At 30.4% G+C, this 16,405-nt stretch overlaps 3 protein-coding genes across 3 annotated transcripts; 1 reads left to right on the top strand and 2 right to left on the bottom strand.

The window, feature by feature from the left end:
* Positions 1–2,292: 2,292 nt before the first annotated feature.
* Positions 2,293–2,562, bottom strand: OCT59_013039 (uncharacterized protein; the record flags this gene model as incomplete). Its single annotated transcript, XM_025326663.2, has 1 exon — positions 2,293–2,562. One exon carries the CDS (start codon positions 2,560–2,562, stop codon positions 2,293–2,295), a length of 270 nt encoding a protein of 89 aa, XP_025174966.2.
* Positions 2,563–7,712: 5,150 nt separating this feature from the next.
* Positions 7,713–9,296, top strand: OCT59_013040 (uncharacterized protein; the record flags this gene model as incomplete). The annotated part of the gene is made up of 1 exon (XM_066140556.1): positions 7,713–9,296. Exon 1 carries the CDS (start codon positions 7,824–7,826, stop codon positions 9,294–9,296), a length of 1,473 nt encoding a protein of 490 aa, XP_066001434.1. The 5' UTR covers positions 7,713–7,823.
* Positions 9,297–14,718: 5,422 nt separating this feature from the next.
* Positions 14,719–15,198, bottom strand: OCT59_013041 (uncharacterized protein; the record flags this gene model as incomplete). Its single annotated transcript, XM_066140557.1, has 1 exon — positions 14,719–15,198. One exon carries the CDS (start codon positions 15,196–15,198, stop codon positions 14,719–14,721), a length of 480 nt encoding a protein of 159 aa, XP_066001435.1.
* Between the last annotated feature and the right edge of the window lie 1,207 nt (positions 15,199–16,405).

The raw sequence follows: 16,405 nt of genomic DNA on the forward strand, positions 1-16,405 counted from the left end.
AGTTAACCTAGAAGGCCACTCTGCTCCAATGGATTAGAATTACCCTTTAATTCTCATTTATTGCAGCAGCTAACCTAGAAGGCCACTCTACTGAAATAGATTAGAATTGAATCGGCTAGAAGCTCTTAAATTCTCATTCATTGCAGCAGTTAACCTAGAAAGCAACTCTGCTTCAATGGATTAGAATTAAATCAGCTTCTTGTTGCTGACTTAGCCAAGCTTTTTAAAAAACTTGTTGTCACCCAATCACCAACGTTGAGGTGCAGCAACATTGATCAGGATAAAAAAAAAATTAAGTTGGCTAGAAGCCTTTAAATTCTCATCCATTGCAACAATTAACCTAGAAAGCCACTCTATTAAAATGGATTAGAATTAACCCTTAAATTCTTACCCATTGCAGCAGTTAGCCTAGAAAGCTAATTTGATTCAACGGATTAGAATTGAGTTGGCTAAGAGCCATTAATAAAAGTAAGCATAAGCATAAGGTCCCTAATACAAGAAGGTATGTTAATAAACGTCCTTTTTATTGAATTTAAAAAAAAAATCCATTCTATTTGTTCACCAGTCACATCTTACAAAAAAACAAAAATAAAAACATTGAAAAACGGTCTTAACTGTTAACGTTAAATTTTAATCCTTCGCTATTTACTTATTCTAAAATTCGAGACAATTCCTAAAAAAAATATATATATACTGTAAGAACGTTATTAACGTTCTCAAACCTTTTTTTAAAAAAAAAATATAAAAGAACGTTATTAACGTTCTCAACCCTTTTTTTTAAAAAAAATATAAAAGAACGTTATTAACGTTCTCAACCCTTTTTTTTTAAAAAAAATATAAAAGAACGTTATTAACGTTCTCAACCCTTTTTTTTAAAAAAAATATAAAAGAACGTTATTAACGTTCTCAACCCTTTTTTTAAAAAAAAATATAAAAGAACGTTATTAACGTTCTCAACCCTTTTTTAAAAAAAAATATAAAAGAACGTCATTAACGTTCTCAAACCTTTTAAACCTTTTTTTAAAAACTTTCTTATTAACTAAAAAGAATTTTAGTTTATTTCGGCCGGATGAGCCGCCGGTTATCAATGTGCAATTTCGCGTTTGCAGTCTTTTTATAAACGCGTTTAGTATACAAAAAAAATTTTTGTAACAACTATTTATAACTTTTCGCGTTTATTATTAACTAGGAAAACGGAAACCGTTTAAGTACTTCGCGTTGCATAACTCGCAAATGTTACGTGATCCTACGTGTCATTTTATTTATTTGGCATATTTTAGAGGTCAAATAGGTAGTGTTACATAAATCGTGATATATTCAAAAAAAAAGGAAATAAAGTGACAGGGACAAAAACGGGGGTTAAAACAAATTTTGCCAAATCAATCATCATCATCATCATCATTATTTAATTATATTAGTTTTTTATTAATAAAATTATTATTAAATAATGAATTTGATCTTGATATATATAAAAAATTAGAAAAAGAAATTTACAAATTAGTTATTTCTCTCTATCTAACCTATTATTATTACATTTATTATCCGTTGTAGTCGAACTTCTGTGACTTCTGTATGCTTCCCTTGGTCTAATCTTGAAGCGAACTTCGTACTCAAATCATTAAATTCTTCTACCTTTCGCGTGAGTAAATCTTTTCTACACGCTTTATCCCATTCTTATCATGAAATACACCATTCTTGTAAGTTTTCATCCGTAACCTGAACCGTCCGAAGAAGGAGTTTTACTATCAAATCTAAAATTTAAATTTATGGTTCATGCTTCTTCCAGACATTATTCTTCTAACGACTGTTCAACCATTTCCTTCCTTTTTTGTTTTGACCAAAAACATGCTAGAAATATAAATTCCCGTTGAAAATAACTTTTTTCTCAAACCAAAGCCATACTTTTTGCTTAGTTTTATAATTATATCATTATCTTCTATCTTCTTATAATGGTCCTTTAACGGTTTACCGAAAGCTACCTGAGAAAATAGACTTATTGTTGTAAATAACTGCCCATACGCTCTTTTGTATTTACTAAAGTCGTCTTCATTTTTCATGCTTTAGGTGAATTTCTACTTTAACCGTATCCTTAATCGTTAACGTGGCTTGTAACTGGACAAGATACTTTACGTTTTCCAACACATTCTTCATCCGACCATGAACATACCTCGTCTTCGTGAATCTATCCTAGGCTTCTCGCAATTTTTTCGTCCAAATTAATTACCTCTTACAAAAAAGTACCTACTGAATGCATATCCTCAATCAACTCCTCCTTTCTTTGATTGAGATTAATTACTTCCTCAATCCATCCTCATTTGACGTGAGGCGTGAGATAATCGTTTCTTCATTTTCAATGAAAGTATTGTGTTTCTGTTGTAATTCATCGATCCAATGTCGTTGGATTTCGATGGTAGACGTAAGCTGGTTAATTTTGGCTTTAAGATTATTACTGTGTTCTTGTGCGCTTTTGAGATTGTTTTCGAGTCTTTCGATTCTTCTTTCAAAACCGTTGTTATAAGCTATCTGTTCCTTAGTTAAAATCCATTTTTTGCTGTTTAACATTTGTTTGGTCTTCGCGGTTCCCTTATTGGATAGCGTGTAACAGGACTAATAGCACCGGCTAAATATCTGTAACGGAAGGTATCTGTTGAGTTTGTGGGAGACAGTTGCATTCGATGTGTTCTGACCTGTTTCTGTAAGTTTTTTATTGTCCTTGTTACGGAGGAAATGCTCTCTTGAAGGTTTTTTATCACAATTGATAAAATTATGCTCTGTGCTCCCACAGATAGTGCAATATTGATTCCCCAAGGTGTTACGAACAGATTAGAATCTCCTATCTTATAACGTTCTACTTCATCAGGAAGTTTTTAGGTGGGTCGGTCCATGTAATTCCACGTGGGTTTGCTCAGAAATACGTGGAATTCCACACATTCCCAATATCCTACATGGATCCACACCGAATTTCGTAAACTTATGCCGAAAATACCACGTGTTTCGTCACAGGATATTCGGAAAATACTGGAACTATTTAGATTTCCACATATTTCCACAGTATTTAATGTGGATTTCCATGTGGATTTTAAACGGAAAAAAATTCCTGATGTTTATGGACCTTGTTTTTGGGTTCCGTACGTGTAAACGATTGCATATCGTAAATTACGGCCCGTGGTCGGGTTGGTTGGTATGTAACAAGTCTTTCCTTTGATGTGTTTGACAAAGTCGTTCAAATCTCGTGCCGTCGTGTTTGGGCTCCCCTAATTATGTTATATTTTATCGTAAATTTGTTAATATTCGTAATTCGTAATAATAAAAAAATTTGCATAATTGTATTAAAACGAAATTCATATGTCAGACATATTCACATTAAAATTGAAATTTATGAAATTAATTTATAATTTGTCATATTAAGTTCTCTATAATAAAACGATATCCCGTATATCATATTGAATTTTTGATAATTCACACTATTAGTTTACCAAAATATTTTATCTGAGGTACTTAGAAAAATTTGAAAATGGAGAGGGTGTATTCTTTCCTACTTGTATTATAATGAAAATTAGTGTTATACAAATATGATGTGATAATTTTTAAATAAAACGATTAACGTCAAACAAATGACGACTATGACGTGATAACTATTTAGAAAACAAATAAAACAAATAAAACAAATTATTCCTTAATAATATATACACTGGGCCCAATACTGGCCCAATTAATTATTTAATTGTTTAAAAAGTTTTCAATTTAGCGCATGTACAGTACAATACCTGCAACTTCACCACATTAATCATCACACATCATTTATCGCCCGTTATTATTTATATTATGTATGGGCGTGACAATTAAGTCGTCTGAACTAACATCTAAGGAAATTGATTTCCAAAAAAGTTCAAATCAGGGAGGCCGGAATTATTTAAAACAATACAAAACTTATTTTGGTTAATGACGTTATTTTTTGTATATCAGATATGTTTTTAGAGAATAATATCGTCGGGTATGTGGGACAGAAATTTCTCATATATCAACTTATGTAGGTATGTGTGTAACAAGAAAGGTCAAAAATTTTATAAGGCCGGGCAAAAAAAATTTTTAGATTCTCGTGACATAAATTTTATAATCCCCTGTCGCACTAAGTGTCACTCATGATCACCTTCATACTAATTTTTAAAAATTGCGAGTGATTAGTTGAGTTTATAAATAACCGGGAATCTTCGTTTAGTTATTTCCCGGTCTCATATAGATAGCCGGAAAATTACTAATTTTAGTTTAAAATAGTTAAAATAGTTAATATTTAATGAGTGACACGCTCCAGGGGATTACCCATTTATTTCCTGGGAAGGAAAACAATAGGGCTTTTTTCCCTTCGGGAAAAAAACCCTATTATTTCCAACTCCCCATGAAATAAATAATACAAATGACCCGGCCGGCCGGGCATTTTTTTTTATATATGTAAATTTTTTTCATATGTAAAATTTTTTACGCACATTGGCCAAAAACTTAAAATCACGTGATAAAAAAATTTTTACTATCATAAAAAAAAATCGAAAAACTGACCCGGTCGGGTCACGAGAATCTAAATTTTTTCGAATAGCTTTTTTTTTTTTATTTTATTAGATATAGATATAGACTGGGACAATAACAACTGTATGTTATTACCATTACAAATGGTAAGCTAAACTATACATAACGTTATTAAACCAAATCTCCTAGCGGAGTTATTTAAATCCGAGGCGTAGCCTGAATTCTAATCTATATCATAAAAGGACGAGTTAAACGAAACAATAAATCTATCTAAATTATATACATGAGAAAAATAATAATAAAACAATCAAATGATCCGTATATTGCTTTCAACCGAGATTGCCACCTGTTGTTTCAAATGTTAATGTTATAGTGTTTCTACTAACCTAAGGGGTATGATGACTCATTATATTAAAGAAAAAATAAAAAATAAAAAATAAAAATAAAAATGAAGAAATAATCTATTTAGAAATAGATGGTCCAACGACTGGGGAGTCATGAGGGGACCTGGTCGACGAACGTAATTTCTTCTCTTGATGTAACGAACGTTGCAAGGCCAGATTAGAATTAATGGTAGTCACTTCTAATCGTTTTGTGTCGTTAGACGTATCTGGTCGAAAGCTACTATAATGTGATTGATGAGGAGTAATGATATCAAAATATTCTAATTGAAAATTAGCAATCTCAGTTTGTAGTCGTACAATTTTGTTAGGTTTTTTAACGACCTCCCGTCATTTTAAGAAGGAAGACATAAGTTGATGTTATGATCCTTGATATCATTGTCGTCGGTTGAGTTTTTTAACGCTCGTCCCGTGATATGCTGCTTTACGTTGTATTTGTTTTCTTGTTCGATTTGTTTGATTAGATCTGAAAAAAAAAAATACATGATTTGTAAGCAGCGCCAAAAAAAATAACAATTTATAATATTTATAATGGATTCGGATTTTATCATTTCCGAGGAGAAAGTTATATCAAAAAAGTGCTATCTGCTTTACGTTCTTGCTGGTTAATGGCAGCTTTCGCTGCAGATTCTACTTTCTTTTCAAGATATTTGAACCAACCAGTAGAACCGGGAGCGTAATATATTGCACCTTTGGGTGAGTAAATAGGTTGTGATGGAATGTAAGGACGAAGACGGTCTGGCACAAAAATACTCAACTGTGTGGATCGGTGAAGGAAGATCCGGTCTCATATTCTCATTCGGATTAAAGACAATAATCAATTATCTCAGATGTAGAAGCAGGTGTAGTGGTAGAAGTCTCAGGTGTAGCTATATTCAATGCGTTTACGCGCCTGTATACTAAAAGAAAAAATAGGAACCAGGTATTGATAATCTTGAGCATCCGGTAAACTAGTCTTTTTGGAATATTTCAGATGTTTAATGGGTTTATCTATATATTGTGATTCAAGGAAAAGGAAACGGTGCTTCTTCGCCATGATTAATTTATCTTCAAGAGTATCAGGTGCGTTAGGGTTCCCGAGTCTAAAAATTCTTTTACACCGGCGTTGGAATCTTTGATATTGTTTGCGTCGAGTACGTGCATTATTACTATAAATATGTTTAAAATTGATAAATTTCTTCTTGTACATAAACCGGTTGCCATGAGTGAATACATTTTTATGACCATTCGCTTGATATTTGACACTATATTCCACGCCCAAGCGTCGCGAATAAATTCGATATCTTTAAATATACGATACTTGAAAAAATGTTTTTGATGTTACGGAAGCACGTCTGTCATGTGACATTCATTATAAATGGGCTTGGGTGGTATATCATATAAGTGCTGCAAGGAACATAAATTTCGAAATAAAATCGATAACAATTGTAAGAGAAATTAAAAAAATTTCGCGTTGATATATTTCTATTTGAATCGCTGACTGCGCATGATGATAATTTGTATACGGTCTGAGAGTATTAGGTTGAAATATTTTTGTTAAATACGTCGTGGTAAAACTTTTGTAAAGAAAAAAAGTGTGAGCATGGTACTAATTTGGTTTTTGTGATGGGGGTATTTGCTTGTTGATTTATAACGAATAGGTGAAGTGTTCATGTGTGTGTATCTTTAAGTGATGTTTGTATTACGATCTGCTAACTCAAAGAAGAAACTTCTTGAACGTCTAATTTCGTAGATCTTCCTGAGTTCTTGTATTAGTTTTGATCACGTGAAATATTCTCAGGGATACGAGCAGAGGATTTTTCGAAGGAGGAAAAGTGATAGGTTTTGAAAAGGACATAATAATGAAAGTTTTGTATATAATAAAAGTACGGTTAATATTTATATATTAAAAGTTTTAAAAATATGGTCAGAAATAAGGGTAAAACTCTTTTGTCCGCATTTGGGTAGTTGGTACTAGAAGTTTTAAAATTTCTACCGCGCCATTTTATAAATTTTGAAAAATTGTGGAAAGAGTTTTTTTTTTCGGTAGCCTACGCAAGATTTTTATGCATATTCAACATGTGACTTCATATAAATAAGCAATCATATGACTTCAGATCATCACAGTAATTTTTTTCATGCCCTATCACTACGTTAGATGTTATATTAATGTATTATTAGACAATCCCAATTATATGACTTTTTAAAAATTCTAATATGATATTAGCAAAAAATATCATTAATTTTACGTAAATCCAATCTCTAACTGTGGCTAAAACAGTGTGTGACTAAGCAAATGATGTTATTACCTATACATCCTGAATGAATCCTCTACATTAATAAAACCGTTCCTGTAAATGATGTAAATGATGTAAATGATGTAATAATTTAATGATTTTGAAACGACTTCATTTTAAATTGTGACGCAAATTTATATTAGTATCGTCATAAAAAAAAAATGTATATGTATATAATAATTTTAATAATTTTATAAATGTCTATGATATAGTTAAAAGTATACCGTAACACAGTAATCACGCGAAAACTATAAATTATTCACCTCGTAATAACCGTATGCCTTCTAAAGACAATGCTGATTTTTATCACGTTTAAACAGGTAATCAGTCGGATAATTTATAACTGACGGATTATCAAGTAATCATTAAATTAACATTCAATCTGCGGATTATCATTCGTTCATTAAAATAAGATCAATTTTTGATTGATCAACAAAATTTTTTGCCGGTTTTTTTGCTGTGAAACATCACTTGATTTATATATAATTCGGAGTTTTATTCCGATGATTCATTACACAAATTTCGTTGCTTTTTTTGCAATCAAATATTTTAATATTACAAAAAAAAAAATTTCATATTTGAGAATACTTTTAATACTAGTTATAAAAGATTATTTTGATAAATAATGTCAAAACTCAATAAAGATATTCTTTACTTAATATTTGAAGAATTACTTGATGATTCAAAATCCCTCTTTTCATGTTTAATGGTTAATAGGCTTTGGTGTGAAACTGTGATTCCAATTTTATGGAGAAATCCTTGGTGCTATGGTATTAATTATAATAATAAGAATCATTTATTTTTAATCATTGTTTCTTATTTATCTAATGATATTAAAGAATTCTTATCAAGACAAGAAATCCAAGTACCAACATTTTCATATCAATCACTTTTGTTTGATTATCTATCTTTCTGTAAAAGTATTCATATAGATGTTATAAATACTATAATTTCAATTGGAACATCTTTAGCTTATAATCAATTTATTTTACAACAAGAATTTTATAATCTTATTATAAAGAAATGTCGGGAGTTGAAGTATTTGGATATAGGATCAATCAACCATCAAATATATTATTTTCCAGAAGCTAGACTTCGTCTTGAAACACTTTATGAATTAAGATGTGATACATCAATAGATTATTTATACTTTTATGGATTAGCGCGTCTATGTCAATATATTCAGAGAGTCATAATTAATAATGTAAACATAAACACTAATCATGGAATTGTTAAATTAATTGAGGTTCAAAAGAACTTAAAGTATTTTGAATGGATAGATGATCTTGATGAATGTTATGATATTAGAGTAGATCCTTATAAAGAAATTCTTCTTGCATTAGGAAAAAATGCAGATACTATCAATCATTTAGAATTATTCTTCCTATATAGTGATCGAACACCACCAAAGGTATACCCAAAATTTCATAAAGTAAAAACATTAATAATTAATTATTTTGGTTCTCTTAATGAAGAACAATTAAAAATGTGTATTTATCATGATCTTGAGGTGTTAAAAATTGGTCATTATGATTTAAATGCAGCTTCAATTATAATTGAAAATAGTGGAAGAAATCTAAAGAAAATTTATTTAGAATTTTGTATTTATTATGATTATTACGATAATTTTAATGAACATTCTCATATTCTTATTCGTAAAATTCATGAAAATTGTCCTTCAATTAAATATTTGTCTCTTATATTTCCACCATCAAAGCAACATTTTAATGAATTTGAAATATTATTACAAATGTGTCAAAATTTGAAATCATTATTATTAATTATATTTATGAATAAAATAAGAAATGAAGAAAAACATTTAGAATATGGAGAAGAATTATTAAAAATATTAATTAGATCATCACATAATAATTTAAGAGAAATTAGATTTCTTTATGTTAAATTTTCTTTGGAATCCTTGGAAGAATTTTTTGAAAAATGGAGAGGCCGACCTGCACTTTCCATAGTTACATGTAATCGTATTTATAAAGAAGATAATTATGTAAAATTGATTAATAGATATAAAAATAATGGAGTAATTAAAGATTTTATATATGAAAGTCATTACAATATATTAAATATGGACTTTAAGATATAAATACTATGTTATCACAATAAAGAATTAGGGATTGAGATAAGGAATATTATGGTTGGGAATATGTGAGACGAGAGAGATCTTATCAGGTTATTACTAAGTATGATTCGCTTTTTATTCAAGAAATATGATGGTTGGGAATATGTGAGACGAGATGGGATAGATGAGATTTTATCAGGTTATACTATGAATGATTCGCGAAATATGATGGTTGGAAATATGCGAGACGAGATGGGACGAGAGAGATTTTATCAGGTTATACTAAGTATGATTCTCTTTTTATTCAAGAAATATGATGGTGGGAATATGTGAGACGAGATGGGATAGATGAGATTTTCTCAGGTTTATACTAAGTATGATTTGCTTTTTTTCAAGAAATATGATGGTTAGGAATATGTGAGATGAGACGGGATGGATGAGATTTTATCAGGTTATACTAAGTATGATTCGAAATATGATGGTTGGAAATATGTGAGACGCGGGATGGATGAGATTTTATCAGGTTATACTATGATTCGCTTTTATTCAAGAAATATGATGGTTAGACGAGCTGGGATGGATGAGATTTTATCAGGTTATATTATGTATGATTCGCTTTTTTTCCATCAGTTGAAGGGTTCAATTTTGAGCAGCAAAAATTAGCAAAATCTACTTTCACTGTAATTGAATTTTACTATCATTTATCCAAATAAAGTTTTATAGTTTATTACAATTTTTCATATAACATATTTTAATTTACCAATTATTTGTTATATCTTTAAATCAGAAAAGAAAATAAGATTAAAACCATTCATATTAACGGTGATATTGGTTATAAACGTGAAAAATTGAATTTTATTAATCACTTTACCAATGATTAATCTTTGATTTTAGTATGGTTTATCAAATCATGAAAATCATGGTTCATATACACAACTATCAAATAATATGGTTTAAGTACAAGTTGCCAATAAGACTAACCCAAAAAGCTACTTAGAATAAAAATCTGGATATTTAAAGGATACGGTAAAATACAGAATTCGCATGATTAGGACACTGAATTTATGGTGATTTGTAATGTAATTATTTGTTTTATAATTGATAAATATAATTTCAATAATTTTTATTAAATAAAATGGCAACCATTTACATAATAATCTGAAATGGCAAAATACTTCATGAAATCAATCGAGCTATACCATAGACAGTAAATCCCTGCGGATAATTTTTGTCTTCGATCGTGATATAAAAAACATCGCCCTCATTTTCTTAACATGCGAGTCGTTCAAGATTTCTAATTGTATAGAGTTCTGACGCTTAATATACTTGCTGAACTTGTTATTGAAAAAAACTTAAACTCCGAAAATATTTCACCTTGGTTGTAAAACGTCTTTGTTCGATATTTCTCTTATCTCTAATAAAAAAAAAACTTCCAAAAAACCAATATGCTATAAAATAAAGGAAAGATAACAGTTTGGATAACAATAAAGAGTGTAAAATTTCTAAATTAACAACCTTTCATATAACTTTTCTGTCTTTTTCAGTTTTTCTACCCTGAAAATTTTGGTCATGTGATCGACACATTACTCTACATGATCCCGGAAATATTTTTTTTTTTCAGTAAAATAAATTTCTAAAATAACAAATGGCAACTGAATTTAATAAATCAAACATCTCTGATAAAGGTACTAATACAATAAATTCCAAAAATTGCTCGTTTTGCAATAAACCTTTTGCTAAAAAATTATGGTTTAAAGAACTAATGTATTTAATACGAGTAATACGAGATATTAAAATTCCGAATGATATTATAATACAATTGTATAGATCCGACATTATGAATTTTATGCAAGTACAACATTGATTTATTTTTATTGCGTCTATATTATTAAAGTAATAATGATAAAATCAGTAATAAAAAAACTAAGTATAAATTTATCCAATACGTACAGGTGCGTATTATGATAATCGAAAAATCGATTAATCATAAAAATTTACATCGCATGAATAAAGTATCTACACTAAATACATGACTAAAAACTTAGCCTAAACTAATCTAAATTTTTTGTACATAAAAAAACCTATAACTCTTATCAGTGTAAATACTATAACCTAATATAAAAATATTATATATAAAATTTTTAATATTTAAATGGTTAACTATGAGAAAAAATTTTTGATTCGACCTAAATTATTTACGATAGGTTGTAATTCTTTCTTATAGACCGAAATTTTTTCTGAAATTTTTATGAGGATTTTTTTTTTCAAACTAAAAAAAAAATGATTTTAGTTTTTTTTCATTTTATTTTTACGTTGAATTTTTTTTTATTACTTATGAATTATTAATTATTAACACTAATAAAAAAAAGACTTAGTTACTATATTGTTTTTATTTATTTGGTCGTTCACAACCTCTATATTTTGAGATAATAAACTTTCTTATATTAAATTTTTTGCTATTGATTATATTGATCATGCGATCATGCATATTTGTATTTCTAAGCAGTCCAGGTTTGACTCTCCGCTTTATTTAAGGCAAAAAATGATGATTGTATTTTAAAAAAAAATAAACTTACTACGTGACGCAATAGTTTTTTTATCGAGATCATGTCAGAGTCATATGATATCTAATTTCTCTAAATCAGAGTAAAGATGACTCATATATCAAACCCTCACAATATAAATATTTTGTTATTGTAGACATATCACGTGATAAGAAAAATAATATAAAAGGGGGACACCTTCCTAACAAAAAAGACACTACCTAATAAAAAAACTCTTAACAAAAAAAGCTCTAACAGACAGGAAACAACTGTCTGTTGTTTCCGAGTTTAAACTCTCCTAACAAAAAAAAAAAGATAGGAAATGTTGTTTCCGAGTTCTAACCCTCCCTGGCTCCCTAACAAAAAAAAGATGACGCTAACTCTGATCACTTCAGCGCTCTTGAAGAAATTCTTCTTTTCTGACTTCAAAATAGAAAGAATTATCTCGGGTTTAACAGCTTTAAAGGGTTGCAAATAGATGACTGGGGCCCATCGTACGAGAACCCATACGAACAATAAAGGCTTTTATAGATAAAACTAAACTCTCCTTACAAAAAAAAGATACCGGAACGGTCCATACGAACAACAAAAAGCTTTTATGGATAAAACTAAACTCTCCTTACAAAAAAAAGATGCCCGGACAGTCCATACCACAAGGTTATATCTTTAAAAGTGAAGCCTTGGTTTGGGAGGAGTCATCCAGCCCGGTATTCCAAGAACCCATTCAACTAACCCCTAACACTCGTTGCACCCAAAAAACAATTTGTTATTAAAAAAATTTTTACGCGGAATCACGTGACTTCGAATGACTGGGTGCAACGTCGCATTATTTCTCATCATCCCTCTTCCGGACCTATTTTTATCTAATATAAAGGTATGTCGAACTGTTTTCGTAAAGCTAAAGAGAGAGGGCTTTGCCTGTCCTCTTTCTGGTAAAGGTGAACAAGTGGATGCAATGATCAAGGAAGTTATGGCAACCTTGTGAGCTGGCAGGTCTATCTATGATAACTCTGTTAACTGACGGACCTGGCTGAGATACGAATAAGATCTTCTCAGTGTTGAGGTCTACTGTTCCGCAATGAGGAATAGTTATGTGCCTTCTTCAACTTCTTTCATGCAATGATTTGTTCTCATTGAGGACTTTTGGATTCAGAGAACTGGAAGCGCTTCGTGGCCACAGTTTTACTGTGAACGTCCTTCTCTGTTTTCAGAATTTCTGGATGATAACAAATCTTTGTGTGTCCAGGAGAGATGTCAGCGAAAGGACACAATAACCTAAAGCTGTGTTTTTGTAAGTTCTTTCAAACAGATACTTGTAGCTATACCTTTTATTGTGCAGTTTTCAGGAACGGACGGTGAAAATATCGACACTAATATATAGGAAGAAGATCCGGACTGCTTCGTTATGTTACTTGATACTTTAGAAGGATACTGCCTCACGTCACCTACCAGATGGCGGGATGAAATTTTTAAGTAGAGTACTTAGCAAAAGCTAACCATCCCTTTTAATTTATAGATGTCCCACAAGAAATGTTAATTTATAGGGACCTGTGGAATGGCATGAGCGGAAAGAAATGCAACAAAGAGAATTCCACTTCAAGAAATTAAATTGGTTCTTATTGTTTCAAAAGAGAACGTTCACCATCAATTTTTCTAGGAAATTTTGAAGTTGAGGTGCGTGAACAATGTTAAAAAAAGATCGTGTTATTAAGAAAGACAACAATTTTATTATTCATTTATTAAAAATTATTTAAATTATTTTCAATTTCTTTAGCAAGATTTATAAAAAAAAATAGATGAATTATTTTAGAGTCATAATCAATTTTAATAATCATTAAATATATCAAGATTATTTTATATCTTCTGGTCTAATGCCTCCTTTACAATTATTCAAAAAAGTGAAATCCTAAGTAATATTATAAAATTCTGGAATTTCTAATATTATAATAAATACCAATAAGTATGTCAGTAACCTTTCACCAAATAAAACTTCAGATCATCCGGCCATTTATTTGTATACGACTTGATCTATTTTCAAAACGAAGTATATTGTTACTATAAATTTCTTTATGAGTTAAAACTTCGCAGTATATAGTACGATTTAGTAAGTTTATAATGATCTTAACTATGACATCAAAAATTGTATCTTAATTATACAAAAAATAATAAAAATCAATCATATATCTTTCGCTTTGTCTAATTTACGAAACTTTCTTTATTACAAATTAAAGTATATACAATTAATGTATTTCCATAATAAGGTAACCACTGGTTCTGGCCGTTAAAAAATAACTTGCAATAAACTGAAGCGAAGAGTACTTGATGTAACATTAGAACGATACTGAGTCATACGGTAAAAATAGGAATATAGGATGAAGGAAAATTAATGATCATCCTCCATTGAACATTTGATTTCCCTTAATCTAATAATTTTATTAAAATACCAACAAGTTTCATTTTTATAAACCGTGGATGAATTAAGTGAGTGGTACTAGCACATTGCGGGAATTTGGCTCAGGACAGGACAGGACGCATACTATTTATTTATTTATTTTATGGCTAGCCAGGAGAAATACATTGAAAATCAAGAAAAAGACGAAAAAATCGTAAAAGTAATGTACAATATAGAACTTCACCTCGGAGTAACGAATTAATCGAAACAACAGGTCCTAATTAGTATTAAATATGGAACTGTCAAGGGAAAAACCAACCCTAAACAGTAAAGAGAACCCAATGAAATAAAAAAAACTAATACTAATTATCGGTGAACTATACCATAAAATTAAAAGAACCATGAGGAAAAGAAAAAATTGAAACCTCCGCAGTTAAACAATTACGTAATTGTTGAAAAATAAACCCGCTACGTAAAAAATTGGAAGAGGCTAAAATAATAAAAAGAAGATCTACCCTATTATAATAATTACGAAAAGAATCCATTTGTGGACAAGTATAACCACGATAAGAGTTTCGAGAGCTTCGCGAGCTAATGCCACGATTGGTGCGGTCCTGAGAATACCGTTTAAAAGAACTTTTGTAATATTATGTTGTCTTTTCCATTGTTTCCACGCCTGGAAGCGAACATTCCAAACATGTGATTTGATACGATCGGTAGATAGAGCCATGAATTTTAATACGGCTTTAGCAGCAGATTTGTGGTGATTAAAATGTATCCGAAAAGATTTATATAAATCTTCGGTAACATAAGATCGTAAAAGTAAGAGTGCATCATCAGACATAGGAAGGTCTGTATTGAAGGCCCAGCAGAACGTTGAAGAGTATTTGATAGAGTCTGTAATACAAAGGTTTAATTTGTCTGCGTCTTTATTAAGGATGTCTTGCGCAATTTGAGAAAGACTGATAAAACAGGTTCTAATATATGGCATTAAAGCATAACATTTCCATATGTGTTCATTTGTCTCAATAGTAGTTCGACATCACAAGCAAGTAGTTTCATTGTTGATCAAGGTCGGGTAATTACGTTGTAAGATATCTAATGTAGGTAGAGTATTAATTTTCCAACTGGTGTTTTTCGAGTGGGTGCTGCTGGTTGAATCATTATAATTGTTGTGATTGAAAAACCGGGAAGATAACTCCCAGTTAATAACGTGATTTTTAGTAAAATCAAGAATATCTGTTAGATCCTGATGATTCAGATGATTATCTATTCTCTTATAGTCAATGATTTTTCCAACACATTTTCGAATATTTGTGTCCAAAGGAATAGTGTTATCCCAAGAAATAGTGACCGTCTGAGACGGGATATGGTCGTGGCTGATCGAAGTCGGAAAGGCCAGTAATCTACCTTCTTTTGCAAGTACGTCAGCTCTATCATTATAAGGTTGTTGGAATGTGCCCTTATTTTCTTTAGATCCACTTTTAGATTAAGTTTTTGAATATTGTGATGAAGCGCCGCCCAAAGTATGGTGTTATTAATTTTATTAAAACGACGTGGCGAAATGTATCGGAGTTGTGAAGATTTGTTGAAACAAGTGCTCCGAATGATACGAGTCAACCCGGGTTAATTTGACCTGACTCGACTTTAAATCGGGTCGGTACTAACGATTTTTAATGACCCGTGACCCGCATGACCCGCATGACCCGCATGACCTGACCCGCCGGGTCGGGTTATAAATTTCCTTGACCCGGGTTTGACCCGGATCGACCCGAATGTTTTTAATTCTGGGAAAATTATAATTTTGGCCAAAATTAAGCCAAGAATTAGTTTTAACAAATATTAACATAGCTTAATCAGAAAAATAAAAAAATTAACCTTTGGCTTTTGAGAATAATATTTTTCTGATAGCTTTAGAATTCCAATTTATCTTTGATTTGAATATCTGCTAATTATTTTGCCTAATTCTTTGACTTTTATTATATTAAACTAGGTTCAAAATTCGTATTTTTAATTTTATTTTATTTAATTAGTCTAGGAGAAAATAAGAGCTAGTGTTACATGTTTTGTATAACCATTCATGATACAAATTTCAGGTGGCTACTAGTGGTTAATCACTAAGTTGCCTTTTTTTCAAATAAAAAAAATTAATTTTGTTATTATTATAAGAAAATCTCACATAATATAAGTTAGTACCC

This window comes from Rhizophagus irregularis, chromosome 20, assembly GCF_026210795.1.
Source record: "Rhizophagus irregularis chromosome 20, complete sequence".
NCBI classification, from domain to species: Eukaryota; Fungi; Glomeromycota; class Glomeromycetes; order Glomerales; family Glomeraceae; genus Rhizophagus; species Rhizophagus irregularis.